Here is a 23,507-nt window from a genome sequence, read left to right as displayed (position 1 = left end):
GGGCGTGCGCTTCAGCGCACAGTGTGTAGATGAGAGCGATATGCGCAGGCAGCAGGGGTGGGGGTCACCTAAATCTACTAGCTGGCAGTTGCCACCGGCACGGGCGCACCGACCAGCGGCCCCCACTCACCTCCAGTCCAGGCAGCACCTCGCACCTCCAGCGATGCAGCAGGGCCCAGGGCGGCAAGTCTCGTCACACCGCGGCCAAAACGCGCAGCAGCTGGTCTCTGTGGATCGGAGAGTCGCTGGGTTCACTGGAATGGACCATTGGATTCCGAGGCACTTCACATGACCAGGAGTGCCATTTTCTATTTCCACAATATTTATTATGTGCAGTTGATTATTATTTTTCTCAGTATGAGATACATCTCTGTTGATTTTACTGGAATAGATGTTTCTTCATGAAATGTGGATAAGACTTAGGTTTTTCTTTTTCATGATTTATTGCTGAATCAATTGTTCATTTGTACTCCTTTTTAATCGGATTTGCATATAAAAACATTTGTGTTTATTTCACAAAAAGATTTCCCGTGTGTGTGCTTCATATATTTAATGATTGGTTCAGTTAATTGACATTTTGGTTGGTGTTTTCCCTAAACTCACCCGCTAAGTAAGTTTTCCAAAATCAATAACTAGAGAATTTGCTTGAAATAAAATCCCTTGTCGGCACTTTAACTTGTTATTTAGTCTGCCCAAGCCCTCAAGGGTATATTGGGTCTTTTTCCCTACGGTTATATTATTTTCAGGTTAGTGGCATCGGGGCATCAGGATGATAATGCCAAAAAAAGGTAGTCCAGCCGACGGAGCTTCAATCGTGAGCGGCCATTTCGGACGCTTGCGTGGCCACGCCCCCTACCATAAGTAACTATCTAACAATGCCACAACCCGAACACCATTGGTTGACAGCAGGGCAGTTCCAGTTAGTAGAAAAATATTTGTTACTTCCACTACCGTAACAATTTTTTTTTTTTTTTGCAGAGTTTTATATAGCGCGTACTTGACCCGAAACCAATCAGGTATCAGAGCGCGTTACATAGCACCAGTTACGTTACATTAGGACACACATTCATTCTTTGTTAGGCACGGGGAGATTAAGTGATTTGCCCAGAATCACAGGATGTTCAGCGTCATTAACGAGACTCGAACCCAGTTCCCCAGGTCCGAGGTCGAGCACCCTAGCCGGTAGGCCAACTCCTTGGAATCTTGCCTACTGTATTTCCATATTCTAGATCCCGTCTCCACTCTGGATTGATGTTCTACATACTGGGATAACACACTTTCGCTTGTAGATTCACCTTCCCAGCCATGGAATTTTCATTAGCATTACACAATGCAGCTTAGCGCCCTCTTTGGGTACTCTACTTTCTTCACTAAAGCCACATCCATCAAAGGTGAATTACAACTATCCCATAGCCTGTCCTGAAATTGCATATGGAAATTATGGTTCTTGACAGAGAGATGAGTGTAGGCACCACAAAGCTGTCACCAGAATGCAAGGTCACACAACAGGAACACTGGAATGTTGCTACAAGGTGTTTGTTGACATTCAATATGTCTTCTCTTCTGTAATCCTAGCTTGCCTGGCAGTTGAAGATGGGCTTATAAAATATTAGATAAGGTCCACTATCTACGCAGACGGTAGCGTAGAGTTCCTACACGATGATAGTTACCCTGCAGTGTCACTCCAGAGGCATGACTGTGGCATGCTTCATCATCGAGTCCTTAACAATTTGCAGATGGTCAGAAAATGTCCCAGTGCACACTGTGCCAAAATTGCCAGCAGGCTCTATTCGTTTGAACAAATAAAATTGAAATGTATCTGAAGTTCGAAAAAATCTAATCTTTAATGCTTCATCAGCAAACATCCATTTTTTTTGGTTTCATAAATGATTCTTAGTTGATAATATTCCATTGGTTGATCAAACAATGCATTCCTATAAAACACTGTGATATCAAGGTTATTCAAATTCCAATGTTATAAAGATATAGGAGAGCAACAGAAAGCTCAAACCAGATGCCTGGCACTGGCTCAGCTCCAGGTACTCTTGGACCATCAGGCCCAAAATGAGACAAGCATTCATGTATGTGGTTTATGCCCGCCTGCCACCACACTCAAGAATTGACAACCAATCAGTGGCTTTTGATGTCCATTATTACATAAGAGCATCTTCAAATGTGTGAGTTCAGGAAGATTGCTGTACAAGCACTTCTTGTTTGATTTAACAGACTGTATATAATGTTACACCATATATAATAAGAATATAGGCAACATGTAGGATACACCTAGGGTTGCCACTTGGCCACTTTTATACTGGCATGATCAGCATTTTTGACCTAGTCGGTGCAAAAATTGGCAAAAGCACCTAAAAACGGTCTTTTCCCCCCTTATCAGCACAAACTTTAAACAGTGAACATAAGAAAGCACATTCAAACTGGTTAGACTACTGCTTTATAAGGATCACTGACTGAAAATAAAAAAGACGTTAAAGAAGATTACAAATATAAAGTACTATTTAACCACATCTGACGCCCCTCTTAATTCACCAGTGGTGTTGTCGTCGGGAGGGGGCAGGAATGTTTTCAAGTTTATGTTAAAAACTAACCACTTAGGCCTCTAAACGCATTGGTAGGGTAGAGCACGGCCTAGAATCAAGCCAGCTGATAATTTGTTGGCTCGCGCACCTCACTTATTACGTCTGTAACGGTCTAGTTGTCCCTGCAGTGAGGAACCCCCAGCCCGGAAGGGCACGCACACATTGTATCACTCTCTGGCCAGGCGTGGCCAGAGAGCTTAAATAAACGGGCAGAGGTCGCTCAGGACTTCCGGCCCACTGAGTGTCCAAGTGTCTGCAGGTGTCTTGTTGGGTTAGGTGCCGTAGTCCTGGGGCCAGATCACACTGGCGATGAGGGTGGGCGTCTGTGCCCACTTGCTCATACCTTCCTACATCTGACCGGAGCCCAGCAGCAGCTGCGTGTCTTCGTTGAGGCGCCAGCGGATCGTGCCGACCGGCCGTGCGATCCCGCTACTCCTCGAGCTGGGCTGCTGCACAGAAGCGGCACACATCACAGGCAGCGATAAGGCGGTGAAACCAGTCGCCTTGCAACACCGTTGCATACCATTTCATCTCCAGCCGCTCATGGAGCAAGAGCTGCAAAACCTAGAGCAGCAAGGAGTAATAGAGAAGGTCACTGGACCAACACCATGGGTGTCGCCTATGGTCATAGCTGAAAAACCGAAGCAGCCAGGGAAGATCATACTCTGCATCAACATGCGCATGCCCAATCAAGCAATAAAACGGGAGAGACATCTAACACCAACGGTCGACGACATCCTGGCTAATCTCTACGGGTCCCGATGATTTTCCAAGCTCGATCTAAACGCTGGATACCACCAGCTGAAGTTAGCGCAAGAAAGCAGATACATTACGACGTTCTCAACCCATCTGGGGCTACGCGGTTACAAAAGGTTGAACTTTGGTATTTCTTCAGCAGTGGAGATATTCCAAAATGCAGTCTGGGAGGTGCTGTCGAGACTTGGAATCTGACAATGATTCAGGGAGTCCTTAACGTCAGTGACGATATACTCATACATTCTGCAACTATCGAGGACCATCATCGTCACCTCCGAGCCACCCTCCAACGCCTGGCTGATCATGGGGTAACCCTTCTACGGGATAAATGTAAGTTTTTCCAAAAGTCCATTCAGTTCTTTGGCTACGTGTTCAGCCAGGAAGGGGTACAGATAGATCCCAGGAAATCGCAGGCCATTCAGCAAGCCCCTGCACCCACCACATCATCGGAAGTTTGGCGCTTCATGTGCATGGCCACATACTGTGGTCGGTTCATACAAAATCTAGCCACATTCGCCGAGCCTCTAAGAGCTCTAACCAAGAAAGATGCAGTCTGGAAATGGGGAAAAGAAGAAGATGAAGCAAGTGAAGTCGACCCTGTTGAGTAAAATTACCATGGCCTACTTCGACACCACCCGGCGGACAGAGTTGGTAGTGGACGCCAGTCCCGTGGGATTGGGAGCACTCCTCACCCAAGAGACGGAACTGGGGAAGTGGGCACCACTGGCATTCACGAGTAAGGCTCTCACACCAACAGAAGCCCATTACTCACAAATCGAACGAGAGGCGTTAGCCATCAAATGGGCTTGTAACCACTTTCACCTCTATGTCAGCAGGCAACCCTTCAAAGTTGTGACTGACTACCAACCACTGCTCCCGTTGTTCGGAGGCACCGCCCCACATCCACCGCCTAGAATCAAAAGGTGGGCAATACAACTGCAGCACTACCAGATGGAGCAAGTATACACACCCGGAGCCAAGAATGCAGCCGACTTCCTGTCGCAGCATCCCCCGGATTTACCACCAGGAGACACTGAACAGGAACAACGTACAGAAGAGTATGTCCACATGCTGTTGCAGTGGGCCTGTCCACGAGCCCTCACGGTGAAAGAAATAAAGGCGGAGACCAACAATGATATGGTATTTCAGAAAGTACTGGAAGCCCTCCGCAGAGGATCGTGGGAAGGATTCCTCCAGAATGTCAACGGATGGAAAGAACCAGACCGGGCCCGGCTGGGGAAGGTCTGGAGAGTCCACGATGAGCTGAGCACTACAGATGGTGGCATGGTGCTGAGGGGATCACGGATCGTCATCCCAGTAGGTCTCCAAGAACGGGCAACAGTCCTAGCACATGAAGGCCATCAAAGGACAGTGAGACTGAAGTCACGGATGAGAGAGAAGGTGTGATTCCCTGGCCTGAAAGCAGCCGTAGACACCGTTGTCAGGAAATGTCGCGCCTGCCAACTCACCAGTAGCCCAGAAGTACCGGCGCCTGTGATAACAGAGGACCCTGCACCCTCTCCGTGGTCGTGGGTGAGCTTGGACTTTAAGAGCTTCCCAGACGGACGAGTGACCGCTGTACTGGTCGACAGTTACTCGAAGTACCCCATCATCGAAATCATACCATCCACGTCATTTACCCATTTGCAGCCAGTGTTGGAGAAGACGTTCGCCCTCTTCGGACTGCCACATGTCGTCAAAACGGACAACGGGCCCCCGTTCCAAGGAGGAGAGTTCAAGGAGCTATTAACACAGCTGGGAGTCAAGCACCACCGCATCACTCCGCAGTGGCCGCAGGCTAGCGGCGAAGCTGAACGCATCATGAGCACTCTGAACAAGATCCTTCGGATAGCGGTGGTGGAGCAGTCTGATCCAGAAGTAGCTCTTCAACGATTCCTAAGAGAGTACCGCAGTACCCCCCCACTGCACTACCCAACGGTCGCCGTGGGTGCTAATGCTAGCTGGTCCCCAGCAGGACACTATTCCAGTGGCACATAACTGGGTGCCTGAACCATACGATCCGATCGACACACAAGCTCGATGAAGGGTAACCAATGACAATGCTAGCAACTGAAGGAGAGCGAGGCCCAGAGTCATAGCGCCAGGGTGCACTGTCCTGGTACGACACCGCCGCAGCGGAGGGAAGTTCCGCACAGTGTATGAGCCGGGACTGTGGACAGTACTGAAGCTCAACGGGACTGCCCTCACAACCAGGAAAGGAGGAGAGATATCACCCGAAACATCTCCTGGTTCAAAAGAGTGCAACCGGACGATGCCGAGCTGTCGCATCCCTGTGGGATGGCAGACGAGGAGATCTCAAGTGGAAGACTATCACCGCGCTCAGCCGAAGATCAGATCGGAGATCAGGGGACTCCAACACAAGCCACGGATGTCGACTAAAGTAACAACACTGAGGCTCCGGTGGGCGTCAGCCCGATGAGAAGTCAACGAGACTCACAACACAGATACAACTTACGACCAAATCCCAGACTGAGTCAGAGACTGGCAAACTTTGCATGTTAATTAGTTGTTAAGGTTTTGAACACTAACTTGGGATGGGATGTAACGGTCTAGTTGTCCCTGCAGTGAGGAACCCCTAGCCCGAAGGGGCACGCACACATTGTATCACTCTCTGGCCAGGCGTGGCCAGAAAGCTTAAATAAATGGGCGGAGGTCGCTCGGGACTTCCGACCCACCGAGTGCCCAAGTGTCTGCACGTATCTTGTTGGGTTAGGTGCCGTAGTCCTGGGGCCACATCACAACGTCTGCTTATTGCATATATATATATGTATATATAAATAGTGCTTATAGGCGTGGCCTTGGTTCACAGAAGGTGCGACACCTGTAGCATACACACTATGCTACTACTACCCACCCACGCCTCCCGTCCAATTACCTCAACAAATTAAAAGGATATTTCTTAATTACCCTTATTTTGAAACTCTGTGCTAGGAAGCTTACCGCATACTGCTAAGTGCGTACAGTAGCTAACAGTCGCACAAAGCTGGCTTTTTGGCTGAGTGTGAATTGGTTGCGTTACAATTAATTTTGAGGTGTCGACGTTTTGTCCTCGAGGTCTAACAGCCTAAAAGCCGCTCCCAGGGCTGCTCTGCGGTTGCCTAGACACGGCGTCCCGCCCTTCCCGGCAAGCTCTTCGTTTGCAAGATGGCAGCGAGGTTTTGCAGGAGAATCCATTGATAGAATGGAGGAAAGCGGAGTGGTTGGGCTGTCGCTGATATGCTTGACGGCTAGTAGCGGAGTACCGCTGTACAGCCGTAGCAGGGGAGGGAGCGGCCGGCAGGTAAGTAGACAGGCTGATGTGCATCTATGAAGCGAGCCATTGACATTAGCGCACAAACCACCCAGTCCTTCTTTTATCTCCACTGTTTGCGGAGGCTGTAGTACAGCGAGTCTTATAATGATCTGTGACACATAGAGGTGCTGGGTCTACACGGCAGCTGTTGGTATCGGCGAGAAAGGTTCATGTATAATACTACTGCGCAAAGTATGGTGGCAGCCTCGTCGCAGTCTATGACATAATAGGCACATTAAGTGCAAATGATTAATGCCATCATTTAGTGTGCGTTTTTTTTTCAAATGTAGATGTTAATGTTGCTTGCAGTGGCTAAAGGTTCGGTGTTAACGGCATGCGCCTTTATTAGAAAAAGTGTAATTCGAATACATTGTTCTGACTTACTGTTTTTGAATATGTTGTGTGCATGCACTCCATTGTCGTGTGTGACCCCGTCAGCGACTGCGCTGTTCTTTTAGTTATCAGTATTTTGCATTCGGGATTTATAGATTGAGCGCTGTAAAATCCCAACATGAAGAGTTTACTGTTGCTAAAAGCCCGGGTAGTCTGAATATGGCATATGACATAGGGGGCTATTTTTTTAACTCTTGCTCAACTCCGCTTTCATACCTGCCAATTTTTTAGTTTACTTATGCAGCAGTTCAGATGTGTTTGTCCAATTCAATTAAACTTAAATAAGACTACAACCAATGCTTTAAATGGACCTGTGCTGAGAATCTGCACTTTTTTTATTTTGAGAAGGAGAGTACCTACACTTCTCAAGAAAAACGTAATACTTTTAATTGGAGAGTATCAGCACTTCTCAGAAACAAGTAGGTACTCAGGCACAGAGTGCCTGCACTTCTAATTTTCCATTTCAAGCACTGACTACAACTCCCAGATAGCAATGATATGTAAAAGCAAAGTCCAGCAAATGAAAAAGTGGTGTCCAAGTGATATGGAGGCATCTATATTGTCACCCTACTTGTGAAACCTGCCATGGCTCAAACTAAAGATGGTAGGTGACAACTGGAGAGGACTCCATAGCAGTCTGATACAGAATGAAGGTATACCATGGGGTGCTAGCTGGAGGATGAAGCAGCCCTGCCAAGTAGCACGCATCAAGCATTAGACTAATGCATTCCAGTGCTGGTGTCCGCATCACTGCACTAAAATGCATTACTGCTCATCCCACCTCAAGTACCATGAGGCACTGCTGTGATAACAAAAAAAGCGCCACGCTCTTCAACGCATATAGGACCCTGCTGGGCAACATTGTCAGATTCCAAGGTGTCAACATAATTTCCTACGCAGACAACACCCAGCTGATTCTTTCACTCACCCACGACCCTACCACCACCACCACCAGAACCAACTTCCATATGCATGACAAACGCTGTTGACTGAAGAACAAATGCCTGCAGCTGAACACAGACAAGACAGAAGTACTGATCTTTGGCAGCAGCAGCAACACAAGGAATGACTCCTGGTGGCCATCAGCCATCAGACCTAGGACCCACACCCACTCCCTCAGACCATGCCAGAAACCTTGGAATCATCATTGAGAACAAGCTCACCATGAAATCACAGATCAACGCTGTCTCCTCCTCCTGCTTCCTCCCTTTGCGCATGCTATGTAAGATCTTCACGTGGCTACCCTTACACTTGAGATGCACTGTGACACAGGCCCTCATCACCAGCCGACTGGACTACAGCAACGCCCTCTACTTAGAAATCACCGCACACCTCCTATGGAGACTTCAGACCATACAGACCACCGCAGCAAGACTCATCATTGACCTTTCCCGACAAACCCACACCACACCCCACCTCAGCAAACTCCACCCATTCCCTGTACAGAAGATATGCCAATTCAAACTGCTGACCCATGCACCCAAGACTCTATGCAACCAAGGACCCACATACATTAACCACTGCCTGAGCTTTCACCAACCATTGAGAAAACTACGCTCCACGTCCCTTTCGCTTGCCCATACTCACCCCCCCCCCCCATCTAGTGAAGCAGAAGTGGAGGACGCTCCTGCTCCCACATCAGAGCAAAGACCTGAAACAGTCTCCCCACATGCACCTCCAGACAATCACCTCGGTTCCAGAATTCCAAAAGGCCCTCAAGACCTGGCTGTTCGAATAAGCCTCCGGGACCGGCAAGCGCCTGGATACCCTTTCGGGTGATTAGCCTTTCTTTATAAATCCTGATTGATTGGCTCATAAGTACACTGAAACCATGGAAATGTCACATGTAAGCAATCTGGAAACTTGGCAGCTATGATGAAGGTAGGAAAAGTTGAGAAAATGAGTGGTAGCCGCTGAGGCAGACGAAGTCTGCATGATATATCTTTGTAGGAGTCTGGCTTAATGTATGGTGCACACTTATTTAAGTGAAGTACCCTGCACTAATCCAGACAACCCTTATGGTGATTTTAGTGGTCTTAGACAACCATAGAAAGCTCTCTAAGTGGTAGCTGTGGAGAGTAGCCTTCAGGCTTAGTCCAGAAGGAGTGTTAAGCAGCTTGTTTTACCAGAACTAATCCTATAGTGTACGTTAACTGAACCACACAGTGTAGTTATAAAAATAAGTATATTGATTATAACACTCATTAACACATTGGTATTTCTCCTACCCGGAGATATCAACACAATACATACAATACATACAATATTTCAAAGGTAAAGAGGTAAGTAAGCACAAATACACAGTGGTCTCCAGGGGAAGACCAAACCATATACTAAAGAAGTGGAATGCAAACTGCGACAGAAGTCGGGACTTGGACCAGAAGACTCAAAAGAGTTGGGACACAAGGAACCACCACAGGTGAGTACCCAGTCACCCCACAGAGGCTGTGTGCAGAGTGGAAACACAGCTGTGTACTCCATGCAAGTCAATGGGAAAGTCGCGGTTGCAGTTTTCAAGAAGGACCCTTCCCAGAGGACCCTGAAGAAACCCTGTGGAAGACAGAAGGTTGGAGTGTCATCTCACCCGTGGATACCACAGGAACCAGGATACCTACACCAGGGAAGCCGTTTGCATAGGTGCAAAGTGATGCCGGAAACTGCAGTAGACCACAATGGAGGACTTCAGGAAAGGTGACACTGGCGTAGAAGGTGGAAGAGACTATAAAGGAATCCAAGGATGGATTTTGTAAGAGAAGAATGTGCAAGCAGAGGGGACAGAGTCTATTCCACTTGGAAGTGACCAGGAGGCACGGAAGACAAATGACCACAGATGACAGAAGATGCAGGAGTGATGACGGTGACCTTGTCGCTGCAGCTGTGAAGACCAGGCAACACTATGGAAGACCAGGAGCCGCTCATGCGCTGTCCCACTTCGAAAGTCAAGAACAAGGGGGTCGGTATCCGGCGGGAGCACCAACAAACCTTGACAGCAGCAACATATGTGGTAAATACAGAAGGTGCAACTTTGGGACCAGCAAGGTTCAAGGGACTCACCAAATGCAGGAGAGTCAGAGCAGGCCCCGAGCAAGCAGGGGAGCCCACTGAAGCCAAAGAAGACCCTCAAGAGGGCCCAGAGGCCGAAAGCACAGTAGTTGCAAGAGGACACCGAGCAGCTTACCATAGATGTATGCCCACAGTGCAGAGGATGTGGTGAGGACGAAGATCTTGGAAGGAAGAGATCCTGGAGGCTGGACCTTCTTGTAGCCCAAAGATCTCTGGAGGACAGAGCCAACAAGCCTTGGCAACAGCAAGTCGACACTGACAGCAGACCGGTCAGCTTTGTTTCGGTGCCTACAGATGCAGGGGAATGACTCCTTCACTCCAAGAGAGATTCATTCGGGTGCATTTGCTGCCCACACGTCTAGAAAGGAACCTGGATGAAGCACAGGCACAGACGATGAAGAAGATTTGCAGAACAGCGAGACCAGGAGCAGCAGGAGTCTTTCTTGGTGCAATCTCGATTCCAAGTGAAGTCCAAGGTGCCCAGATGGTTGAATTTGAAGGGGTTTCGAGTTTGAATCTTGTACCACGACAAATCTGAAGAGCCACCTACAGGTAAGCCCTTAAGTACCCTAAGGAAAGGGTTGGGACGATTCAAGGGTCCCTCCCAGAGGAGGGGGCTGGACTTAGGGGAAGATGGTTCCCATGTCCTTTGTCCAGTTTCGCGCCAGAGCACGAGCCAAGGGCACTCTGAGCTGACTCAAACTGGAGTATGCAAGGAGGGCACCAAATGTGCCCTTCAAAGCAGTCTTGTGACGCTGGCTAGCGCCCCCACCCCAGCCCAATACACTAAGTCCTGTCTGGGGATGTGGTCACACATCCCTGAGACAGGAAACCTGTTATTCTACCTTCCCTTGCTCGAGCTTTGCTCAGCAGCAGGAGGGCAGAATTGTGTCTGTGGCCGGCAGCAGCACTAGCTTGCTGTTAGACCCTAAAAGGCTGGTACCGAGAATACAGGGGGGCACCCTAGGGTAGCCCCCCAGCACATGGCATCTTACATCCAACACTGGAATAGGGTTGGGGTACCAAAGTACTTACTATTGTCAAATTTAGGGAGAGAGCACAGTGACTGGGGTCCTGATTATCAGGATCTCAGTCAGTCTAGTCAGAAAACACCATAACACCAGCAAAAATTGGGGGTAACCATGAAAGCAGATCCTACTTTCCTGCAATCTTTGGGTGCAGAGAAATCAGAAGTCATGTGAGCTCAGTGATACTTGAAGGATAACAGTGAAGACCAAGTAAGACGTGAAGGAAACAAACCAGGTGACAGGCAAAAAGTTAAAGTGCCAGTCTGAGGTTGGTGCCGCTGGGACCTATACCCTACTGTACTTTAGTTCTTCCCAGGCTCCTGTGTGATGTGTAAGGATATTGTGCACACCCACTCAGTGCAAACAACGCTTTTAGTGAACAGCTTCATGGCTCCATATCACTCGCCACCTTAACATGACCGCATAACACCATAGTAAATCAAAGGAGGGAAGTAGGAGCATAGTAGTAGATCTACTCAGCGCCCACTCAATTTATCCAAGCTAATCATATACAAGAATGGCCACTTGTATTAGGGTGAATCTATTGCTATGTGATATTAATTAAGGGAAACCATAGGGTTCAATAAGAGGACTCTCACTCACTGGATTTTACTCTAGTGGCATGCTTCATCATCAAGTCCTTCCACAGTTTCTAGTATTGTATCTGGGCTAGCTCTTTGCGTGGTATATTTTTTATGACCCATGGATGGGGGATCTAAATATAAAATTGCCTCTGAGTGCCCTCAATCAAAGTATTGTCATTTTATTCTGTGTGCCCCCTGACCAGATTAAAAACAAAATGCTGATGCAAAAGAGTTTCCTTATGCAGTCAGCATCTGCAGATTGGTCAACCTGTTTCTGTCTTCCTGTGCCCGTCCCAGGTTACTTGGATTTCATCAGGACCAACAATTGTTAATAAGATCCCTCTCAAAATAAGCAGGATATTGCGTCTTCTATTGGCACCCATTTGGTGCATAGTTATGGGTGTCAATATTATAATGTATTAGTACATTGTCAAAGTGCTACTATTTGATTCCTTAATTTTAGGGGATAACCTATCTATTTGGGTATTTAGTCTGTTACTGCATTGTTCATATGTAACTTATCGCACCACAGCCTAATTCGGCACACAGCGCCACGCCACGCAGCAGTTTCCATCTGGCTCCTGGTTTGGGGCAGAGCAACGCCTACCTGTTGGTATTGCCGCCGGTAGTCTCCCTCGCCGCCTCTTGTTATTCCGAGGCCGCTGCAGAGGTGGACTACAGCCCCAGCAGGCAATTTTCGACCCGCCCACATCCGGCGGAAAGCGCGCCCGGAGGCGCTACTTCAATCCAGGCTCCCCCCGCGTCGCGGGACGCGCGCGGGCAGAGGGCGGGCCGTCTGTGGCCGTCCGGGGCCGGAGGAGGCCGGGCTGGGCTCATACTCTAAATCGTTGGTATCCCGAATAACCGGCTTCATACAGGTACTGTTGCTGTTCCGTGTGATTTCCTGCTGATTAAAGAGGTTGTGGACTGGGATTATCAGTAGCGGACTAATCTCTAGGGCTACTATCTCCGAATGTTAGCACGATAGAGCGTGGGTTATTCTGTGCCATCCTTCGGACTCTTGAATTTGTTCCAGGGCCTTCTTGTGAATCTAGGTATAGCCCTGTCCAGTAATAGTTATGCCAACTCGCTCTGGGAAAAGTCTGAGGGGGAATGAGGGGGGCATGGTGGGCACCATGGACCAATTTATTACGCGTGTGGCCAACGTCATTGACAAGGAAATCAGTATGGCTGAACGTCGGCTATCCCAAAGTCCGTTTACTGATAGGCGCTCATCGATTGGCCAGCTAGCCCAAATATCCTCCCCGGTTCAAACTTTGTTGCCCAACTCCCCCCACTCCTTAGATCACCCTCGAGTTGCGGCCTTGAGGGCCAACATCGAGGGCCTTGAAAGCCTGACGGCCACGACACTCAACACCCAAAATCAAGTGGCTTCTATCCCAGCAGTAACTAAATTATGCACTATTTCCTCCTCCCCACATTTGGTAGACTCCACCATTTCTCTAACTTTGCCTCCTATGGCGGACACCGGGGCTCAGGCTGAAACCTATCCGGTCACTACTAAGAGTGCAAGATCTGCTATACCCCGGATAACCAGATTGCCAAAGAACTGTAAGAATAAGAGACGGATAGGTGTTAGGAGGGGTGATCTCAATAAAGCAGTGGAAGGAGCACTTAGATCGCTTCAAGAAGAAAATAATGGCGAGGGGTTCGCTGCTTTTCTGTCTAAAAATTCTGCTGCGGATAGTGCGGGTAGTGCAGCGACTTTCACCCTAGAGTCTCTCCCCACCAAAAAAATGGAGGATATAATAAAATCCTTACTCCTTCCAGTACTAGACAGAATTAAAGGGCTAACTGAGCGTGTGGATAAGTTGGAACAGACAACTTTAGACAATTTCTTCTCCCTAAAATCTTTCATAAAAATGCAGTTAAAGACGAGGGAAGAAGGACTTGGGGGGGGGGGGGCATGTCGGCAACTCGTTGCCAATACCTCTATCTAGTTCAGTAACCTCCACTGACAGGACACTCGCTGGGCTGGAAACACCCAACTGTAACCTGTACCCTACTGTGTTAGTGGATGATACTGCCAGACACCCGGTTCATGCCTCCCACAAGCATGTGGCTAAACCTAAGATTCCCAAGGTTTCAAGCCATACCTCAGGAAACAAGATAACACGCCCGTTAGTCCCGGTTGGCTCGGGCGACGAAAACACACTTAGCATGTCTACCCCGCCAGTAGCTCGTAGTATAAATGAGATTACAACCGTTAGTTCAACTGGAACTGCAAAGACAAATACAGCGGAGCCTGATGAGGCCCCTTCCTCAATGCGGGTCCCCACTATAAATCTGCCTCCTGATTGCCAGCCCTATGTGGTTGTGCTGACTGGTGTACCGGTCCTCAGCCCGGGCAAGAATGAGCCCTACACTGACTTGTTTAACAAGACCCTATTCTGGCTCAAAGAGAATAGACCCTTGCCCGAGTCTTGGGAGGGCCGGATAATCCATGTACGCAGAGTGGGCTGGATTGGAAGTAGGAAAAAAACCACCAAAGGGGATTGCATTATAGTGAACTTTGAAGATCCAAAGGTTGTCGGCTACATATGTAGGGGCTTTAGGAAGGGAAATAGCTCAATAAGCAGTGTGGGCTCAATCGATACCCGCGATCTTAGCTATTTTAATCCTCCAAATCCGCTTGTGAGACAAAGTGGACTCCTTACGAGGGAGAGTTGGGCCAGCCATCCCATCCGTGGTCACACTTCCAAATTCAGCTTATTCAACATAAATCTCAGCCAGCCACAGGATTGCCCTTGGCAAGACTATTGACTCACAACTTGCCCTAGACATGAGTGCCACATTGAAGTACTTGGTGAATTAGCCATCGGTAACTCTCCTATAGGAGACCAATTGGGGAGTCCCTCTATTTGTATTTTCCCGTCCCCACCGATCCTGCGCAGACACTCTCAGGTTACACATGATTTTAGTAAGGTTTTGCACACTAAGAGCTTCTCGTCTACTCACGATGTGGCTCCACTTGCTGGTGATGTAAACAACATTACTAACTCTATTCTCACTATAGGCGCACTAGCTCCAAGTCAGGGAAAGGACCCAATTGCGCCTCTGAAGGTAGCCAGTTGGAATATTGCCGGTTTAGCGAGAAACTTAGCCATCCCTGAGTGGAATGCATTTATTGAAACCTTTGGGATTTGCCTGTTCCAGGAAACGTGGTGCCTGGAACCACAGTATAAACTGGGCTTTACTACCTATTTCGTCCCAGCTGTCCGACCCAAGGAAGGTAAGGGCCGCCCCTCCGGTGGGCTCTTAATTTGGGTAAGCATTTCCCTGCGGTGTTCTATTAAATGCATTGCCACTATCTCCCCGGACTTACAGAGACTCTCACTTCGAGGTCCGTGTGGAGGGCCAGAACTTGAAATACTTAATATCTATGTTAGAGGCTCTAGGGGTGGAGGATCTATTCTCTCTTCAACCGGCATTGACGAGGAACTTAAAAACTGTGGCTCAAATTCACTTGTCCTATTGGCGGGGGATTTTAATTGCACTTTCGAACCTCTTGCAGCTGAGGACGTGTTGGGTTATAGAGATGATGATGCAAGAAGAGGCATTCCGCCCTTGTCCATTGCTCCAATCAAAAGATGGTCTCAAAACGCTATAGACCTCAACGCGCTCTGTCTGGAATACGGACTGAGAGCTACTAATGGCAGATCCAAGTCTGACCAAAAGGGGGCACACACATTCAATAGAATAGGCCATTCGTCCAGGATCGACTATATTATGTTGAACTTTTGCCTGTGGTCTTTCTTGGTGGATATGGAGGTCCGCCCGTCTATAGATAGTGATCACAACCCCTTGCTCTTGTCCTTGTCTCCCCTGTGGAAGGGCAGCCCTCCTATCCCAATTTCTCACGTGTGGAAATCATCACACGAAGTATGTCCTTCTAACTGTGGCAGGCGCCTGAAATGGAAGACGTTTAATGGCAATGAGACCAAGATGCGGGACGCACAACTAGTAATGGCTAATATCTCATTGCGTCTAGACTCCCCCTCCATAAGCGCACCAGAGGTATCTGCAGTTTTTTCACAAGCCACAAAGGCTATAGGTGACTTATTCATAGCCAAGAATGCGGGTAAGGGGGCTAAGAGAGACTCAAGGAAGGGCTCATCCGGGTGGTTCACAGATTCTTGTCAAGTGGCCAAAAAGGAACTATTAAAAGCTGTAAAAGCTAAGAATAGAACCCTAGTATGTGCAGCCAGGGGCAACTATAAGAGAGCACTATCAAAAGCAAAGGCAAATTGGGAAGACCAGTTTTGGTGCGATCTCAAAGCCGCAAGCGCAAGGAAGGATGCAAAGGGTTTCTGGGACCTTTTGAGATCCAGGGAGAAACCTGTGGACTCCATGATTACGTGTAATGTTCCAGAGAATGCATGGGTTGACCACTTCACCAAACTTTACTCAATGCCTCAGGAAGTGGGGGCGAGCTTGAGTGCCCGTCACCCTTACGACTCTGCCCAATTTAAGGATGAGCTTCAGTTTACACCCAAGGAAGTGGAGGGGGCAATAAACAATCTGGTCCCCAATAAAGCAGCAGGTCTGGACGGCATTCCCGGAGACCTGCTACGCGCCAACCCAGAACATTAGGGAAAACTCATTTCTGCCCTATTAAATTCCAACTTTAAAGGGGCAACTTTTCCGACTTCATGGAAGGGTGCTGAGGTCGTCCCTATTTTTAAGAAAGGCTGTCGGAACGACCCAGCTAATTACCGTCCAATAAGTCTTCTAGATACCTCACAAAAGGTGGCCGGAAAGGTAGTTTTAACCAGGATATTGCAGTGGGTGGAGGACAAGGGCATTCTCTCCGATTTCCAGGCAGGGTTCAGAGCAGGCACGGGGACAATAGAGCAATCCTTTCGACTAATGATGCTCTATTGGAAGGTTGTTCTTCTGGCCAGGGGCAGTCTATACCTCGCCTTTATAGACTTGCGGACTGCCTTTGACCTAGTTCCCCGTAGCCAACTCTGGAGAGTGCTAAACGAACTGGGTATCCCACCCTACCTGTTAAACCTGCTAATAAATCTTCACGCGGACAATTTTGCACAGATCAGGTGGGGTAGCCAGGGGCAAAAAACAGCATGCATCCCTGTAAATAGAGGGGTACGCCAGGAATGTGTTCTTGCTCCTACTTTGTTCTCCTTATACGTTAATGGAGTGGTGGAGCACCTGCTTCAACACCCAGCAGATGCACCATCCCTGGCTGGCAGAAGAATACCTACCCTTCTATTTGCAGATGATACCCTCCTGATCTCAAAATCCCCGGCAGGTTTGCAGAGTTTGCTAACTAACTTCAAGTCCTTCTGTGATGTAAGAGGGTTGGTTATTAACACTGCAAAGACAAAGTATCTGGTTCTCAATCCCCCTAAAAAACTGGCTAAACCACCGACCTTAGATTCTGTCGCGCTGGAGAGAGTCTCAGAGTTCGATTACCTGGGTGTCCGACTCTGCGACTCTATGAGCTGGAATTGTCACCTTCAAAAGATGTTGTTGACACATAAGAGGGTGGTGGGTGCCTTGCTCAAGGAACACCACGCTTCATCCTTAAAACCTATCGCTGCTGTTCTGGACATTTATAAGGCAAGGGCTGTTAGTGCCGCTCTATATGGGGCTGAACTTTGGGGGGTCCAAAAGGTAGATCTTCTTTCCCGTTCGGAAAATAAATTCCTTAAAGATCTAATGGGGCTTCCCTATAGTACCCCAAACCTCCCCTTGTTTCTGGATACAGGAATTCGCCCATTGAGTGATCAAGCAAAGCTTCGCCCTCTCCTCCTATGGGCAAGAATATGGAGAACACCAGAATTATCCAGCTACGCAGACGGCCTAACCGACGTGCTGGGTTCATTAGCCTGGGTCAAGATTCCTTGGTTGAGGGAAGTCAAGCGTCTTCTCTTCAACCTCGGCCTCGGCGAAAATTGGACCAATAGAACTGCCCCTCCCAAGTTAGAGCTGAAAAAGATTTATTGGGCCTGGGTAGCTGGTACTAGAAATAGTGATGCTAATTTGTGTAGGACATCTATGGATTTTCTCCTGATTAAGGAAGTGTATTTCTGCGAACCCTACCTGGACATTATTTCAAACCGCAAAGATAGGGCTTTGTACTTCCAATTCAGAGTAGGTTTACTCCCTGTCGGTGATCTGACATCTAGGTGGAAGGTTCCAAGGCAGACAACTTCCTCTTGCCCCTTCTGCGAAAATAGGCTTGAGTCTGTATCCCATCTACTGTTTGAATGTCTGGCTTATGCAGCCCCCCGAAGCAGATGGCTCAAGCCCCTTTGCAGAGAACTTGGAACCAGGCTCCACATAGAGGCCATCCGAATATTAAAAAATGACCCCCGTCCCCTTTTTGCTTGTGGGTTAGCCAAGTTCCTAGGTTGGGCTTGGCGTATTAGATCAACTAGGCTTGCCTATATTGTTTAATTTGTTTTTTATCTAAATATTTTGGTTTTTACTTAAATTATTGACACCAGTAGCGGTTCTAAATTGTTTGGTTATCTTTTAATGCACTGATGTCTTTTAATATTTTAATGTGTATCTTGTACATGTATGCTTTTAAGATATATTTATATCGAAATAAAGCCTTCTTGACTGAAATATGTAACTTATTTGACTTCCTGCTTTCCATATTCTCAGGTCCTCCTTCACCAGATGCCATTTACGTGGAGGATTTATCATGGGATATGTTATGACACAGTGTCTTCCAAACCTATAAATTTCCAGTAACAAAAGTGCACATTTTCATTTGTGTCCAGGGGATGTTGTCATTTAACCCTTCCAAGTGGGTATGTAAGTGGAACACCCAGCGTTGTTCCCTCCTAAAGAGTATTATGTCGGGATTCTGTGTACCCTCCTCAAGTTGTTCCTGTACAATCCACTTCAGGTCTGTCAGTTTATAGCCTTTGATAATATAGTGACTGGCCATTTTTTTTGTATTGTTCCTGCATTTCAAATTACTCCTGTGCTCCCCTATTCTAACCTCAACGTTTCTACACGTCATCCCCACATATCTCTATTTGCAGGGAGGGGCAAGTTATCATATAGATGACGTTGGTTGAATTGCAGTTCTTGTCTCTTCGCAAAAACCAAAGTGTTCCTAAACTAAGGTCCAGTGATGTTGTTAAAACACACACACTGCATTGACCACATGGGAAATGCCCGGTAAACCTTTGGAGGCCCCAAAATGTCTGTATGGCTCTGATATTTATGCTCAGTTATTTCTCATATATACCAAGATATCTCTTAGGTTCCTACTCCTCCTATGTGAAAAGGTGGGTGGGGGGTTAAAACTTTTGGGACCCTGTGTTCAAGAGATACCAATATTTTTGGGTAACTCTTGCCAATTGATTCAACGGTTTCAGTAGATCTTTATTTCGATGATTAAAAACCATCATAAAAATACATTATACAAAATACATGAATTACATTTCTGAACCATACATCATTAAAAGGAGGGTTAAAACATTTAAACATATGGCATTATATACATCGCTGCTCAGTCTCTTGTATTTCTTAGTCTTACTACTATTTTCAGAAAATTCATAATAGAGCACAGGATACGCATATCACTGGCCTTTTGCAAAAAGAGTAGAGCAGTCTTGGCTTGACGGAGTTTTACTTCTTTTAAAATATCAACAAGAAATCTGCGGCGGGGAATTCGATAAAAAGAACACAAAAGTACAAAATGAAGGGTGTCCTGCGGAGACCTATTGTCGCAGCCGCAGACTCCCTTCTGCTCAATTGTTAAAGTAAAACCTGATGGACATGCTAAAATATTATGTAACAAATTGAGCCTAAAACGACACATTAAAAATCTATCCTGCTGGTTGTACATTAAAAATAAATAGGGCTCCATGCCTTCTCCATTACTCACTAGACGGTGTGCCACAACCGATTTTTTTGCAGAGTCAGAGCTTAATCTTCGCAATTCAAGTTTTTCTAGTAGCTGTTTTTTAATTTGATGTTTGCAAGCGGTGGTAATGGAAGTCGGATCAGTAAATAGTAGCGACTGATCGATGATTCCTAATGTATCCTTGATATACTTCAGCCAAGGAATTTGGAGGCAATTGTCTTTTTGTAAGCAATCGCCAACTATTACCCTACTTAGCTCAGCTTCGGGGTTCACCCAAATTCTGAGCCATGTCATAATAGGCCTCACCTTCACCTGGTCTGTGATGAATGGAATCCCAAGTTCAGTGTGTACAATTCCTGCTGGGGTACTCTGTGGTAGCTTCAGGATCCTACGTAGGAATTTGTCTTCCTCCAACTGTAAAAGTTTTGCATCCCTGAAGCCCCAGACCTCTGCACCATATAAGGCCTTTGCAGTACTTACAGCTTACGTATAGATTCATTACTTGCTCTGGTGACCAACGGTCCAGCCTTTGGGCAAAGTTGAGTATCGCACCGTTTGCGGAGACCAGCTTTCTACACCTTTCCTCAATTAAAAAGTCGAACTTTATCTCCCCATCAAACAAAAGGCCCAAGTAGGAGAAGGAGTTTACAGTTTCTAGTGTGTGGGATCCTATTTTAAATACAAATTTTCTACATGGTTTCTTGCCCGCCACCATCACGTAGGATTTGTTCAGATTCACGGACAGGTCTAATTTGTCCATGAATTCCACAAACCCATCAACGAGATGTTGTAGACTCCGAGCTGTTCGAGCAAGCAGGACCGCGTCATCCGCGTACAACAGTACCGGGATATGACGCGTTCCTGCTTTGGGACAATCCACATTTAAGTCAACCAGTGTTCTCTCCAACTCATTTATATAGAGGGAAAATAGAAAGGGGGCAAGGATACATCCCTGCCTCACTCCACTGGTGCACGGGAAGGGATCAGTACTTCCCCCCCCCCCCCCGCACCCTCCCCGTGCTAAAGCGGACCTTGGCCGTGGTGTTCCAATGTAATTCCTTGAGAATGTTAATAAGTCCGGGATCAATTCCCAGATTGCTCATCATGGCCCAAAGTTTACTCCTATTTACATTATCAAAAGCCGCAGCCAGATCCATAAAACCCATGTAGAGTGTACCTTTACTAGCCTTTATGTATTTTGCTGCTAATAAGTAAAGGTTAAGGCATTGATCGCTTGTTGATTTACCCGATCTAAGGCCATATTGGGTGTCTGCCATGACGTGGTGCTCTTCTGTCCAGGCCATAAGGCGATTTAAGCAAAAACCAAAGGAAATGATGGACGGAGTGTTGAACATTGCAAGCACTCACCCCCAGTCAACTGATCTGGGTTTAATCCATCACTGTTCTTTAGCCCACTCTGCCACCCCAGTTCAGCCATGGCCATATGCAAATCAGTCTGACCCTGTGCCTCATGGGAACAGTCCAGCCCGAACTGCCAAGCCATGTCTTCCCTGGACCAGAAACAAGCTTCCTAGGACCGGTTTCTGGCATTTCAGCCGTCTTCAGCCAGGCTTGCTTGAATCCAGTGGCAAAGTGAGCAAGGGACTCACGTCTGAGCATACCCTGCCAACTTATGGCGAACAAAGCAAAAACCAAAGGAAATGATGGACGGAGTGTTGAACATTGCAAGCACTCACCCCCAGTCAACTGATCTGGGTTTAATCCATCACTGTTCTTTAGCCCACTCTGCCACCCCAGTTCAGCCATGGCCATATGCAAATCAGTCTGACCCTGTGCCTCATGGGGAACAGTCCAGCCCGAACTGCCATGCCATGTCTTCCCTGGACCGGAAACAAGCTTCCTAGGACCGGTTTCTGGCATTTCAGCCGTCTTCAGCCAGGCTTGCTTGAATCCAGTGGCAAAGTGAGCAAGGGACTCACGTCTGAGCATACCCTGCCAACTTATGGCGAACAAAGCAAAAACCAAAGGAAATGATGGACGGAGTGTTGAACATTGCAAGCACTCACCCCCAGTCAACTGATCTGGGTTTAATCCATCACTGTTCTTTAGCCCACTCTGCCACCCCAGTTCAGCCATGGCCATATGCAAATCAGTCTGACCCTGTGCCTCATGGGAACAGTCCAGCCCGAACTGCCAAGCCATGTCTTCCCTGGACCGGAAACAAGCTTCCTAGGACCGGTTTCTGGCATTTCAGCCGTCTTCAGCCAGGCTTGCTTGAATCCAGTGGCAAAGTGAGCAAGGGACTCACGTCTGAGCATACCCTGCCAACTTATGGCGAACAAAGCAAAAACCAAAGGAAATGATGGACGGAGTGTTGAACATTGCAAGCACTCACCCCCAGTCAACTGATCTGGGTTTAATCCATCACTGTTCTTTAGCCCACTCTGCCACTGCTGAAGACGGCTGAAATGCCAGAAACCGGTCCTAGGAAGCTTGTTTCCGGTCCAGGAAAGACATGGCTTGGCAGTTCGGGCTGGACTGTTCCCATGAGGCACAGGGTCAGACTGATTTGCATATGGCCATGTCTGAACTGGGGTGGCAGAGTGGGCTAAAGAACGGTGATGGATTAAACCCAGATCAGTTGACTGGGGGTGAGTGCTTGCAATGTTCAACACTCCGTCCATCATTTCCTTTGGTTTTTCATAAGGCGATTTAAAACCGCCCTGCCCAGCAATTTGGCTGACACGTCTATCAACGATATTGGTCTATAGCATTGAGGATTGTCCCTACTCCCTTTTTTGAAGATAGGGACAATCAATGCTGTAGACCAAGATCGCGGAAGACCAGATTTTATAGCTGCGTTTAGCAAGTACCAAAGATAAATCAAGTGTTGCATTGGCATTTTGCAGGTGTGGGGAGTCCAGAAGACGGCCTGATGGTGCATAAACGTAACCGATGGTTAGCACAACTTTCCAGCACATGTTGACCGCTTTACTTATGTAAGTACTGACATCGCTAGGCCAGTGCTGAAGGTTGGCCAAGATGGAGTCCGGGATAGTCAATTAGCTACGAGCTTTATTTGTGAGGCCCTTTCAAAGATCCGGATCCAATATTAATCACCCTCCTCCGGTACCTTAGCAGACAGACCTTATGGCCGAAAAGTAGCAGGTGTCAACTGCAGGCCTTGGACTGCTGTGCAGACTCATGTTTAGGTGCTCGGGTAGGAACAGAGGCCTGCAGCTAATGCCAGGAACGCGACCTGTGGTTGAGAGCAAAGCTCAGGGACATCGCTGTTGAGACTGGCCTGAGAATTGCAGGGATGGGTGAGGAAGTGCAAGGGCCACTCCACGGGGTATGCTGATAGAGGCCCAGCCGTAACACCAGTCACATAGGTTTGCACTGAGGAGCAGCGCTAACTGAACGGGTATATAGGAGTAGCTGCACAGAGAGTTGGAGTACCCATTGGGCCTTCGTCTGTGTGCTTTCTGTTGTGGCATCTCCGCAATTACTTATTTTGGTGTGAGAGGAGGAGCAGCATAGACCACAGACACCAAGATTGTGTGAAAAAGGCAGCTTTATTGAAACAGGTGCACATCACATAAAATACCCTCTACCTTTTGCCTTAGAAGACGAAAAACCTCAATATACAAAATTGATCACCTATGTAGACTACCCCAACCCTAAATGACCCTCCCCCACAACAACTTAATTTTGCAAGTCTGTGCTTCCTCTTGTGCTGCTCTTCTGCCCCTGAGAACTTCAAACTCCCTTCCATCTTTACTGCCGTTATTAACCTCTAACTATCTTAACTTCCTAATGAACCTTTAACTTCCCGGCTCATCCAGGTGTGGACGGTTTATTACACGTTGTGAGGCAAATGAGACCCGCTTCTGTCTTTTCCTTCCTTACTGTCTCCAACAGAGTGTGCCTGTTCTCGCGTTT

At 47.6% G+C, this 23,507-nt stretch overlaps 1 protein-coding gene across 5 annotated transcripts in view; it reads left to right on the top strand.

Annotated features, from left to right (window-relative positions):
• The first annotated feature begins 6,478 nt into the window (after positions 1–6,478).
• FUZ (fuzzy planar cell polarity protein) overlaps positions 6,479–23,507 on the top strand; it is a 138,532-nt gene continuing 121,503 nt past the window's right edge. Inside the window, exon 1 of one of the 5 annotated variants that reach the window (XM_085616182.1) lies at positions 6,479–6,651. In XM_085616182.1, the coding sequence (XP_085472308.1) occupies positions 6,553–6,651 (99 nt within the window). In that variant the 5' untranslated portion in view covers positions 6,479–6,552. Of the gene's footprint in view, positions 6,652–18,423; positions 18,538–22,464; positions 22,565–23,507 lie in introns of those variants that run through there. The other 4 variants (XM_085616185.1, XM_085616183.1, XM_085616184.1 and 1 more) reach the window with 4 other exon arrangements.

Source organism: Triturus cristatus, chromosome 7 (assembly GCF_964204655.1).
Source record: "Triturus cristatus chromosome 7, aTriCri1.1, whole genome shotgun sequence".
Taxonomy (NCBI): domain Eukaryota; kingdom Metazoa; phylum Chordata; class Amphibia; order Caudata; family Salamandridae; genus Triturus; species Triturus cristatus.
Note: the sequence above shows the minus strand (reverse complement) of the source record. Positions and strands in the feature narration are given on the sequence as shown.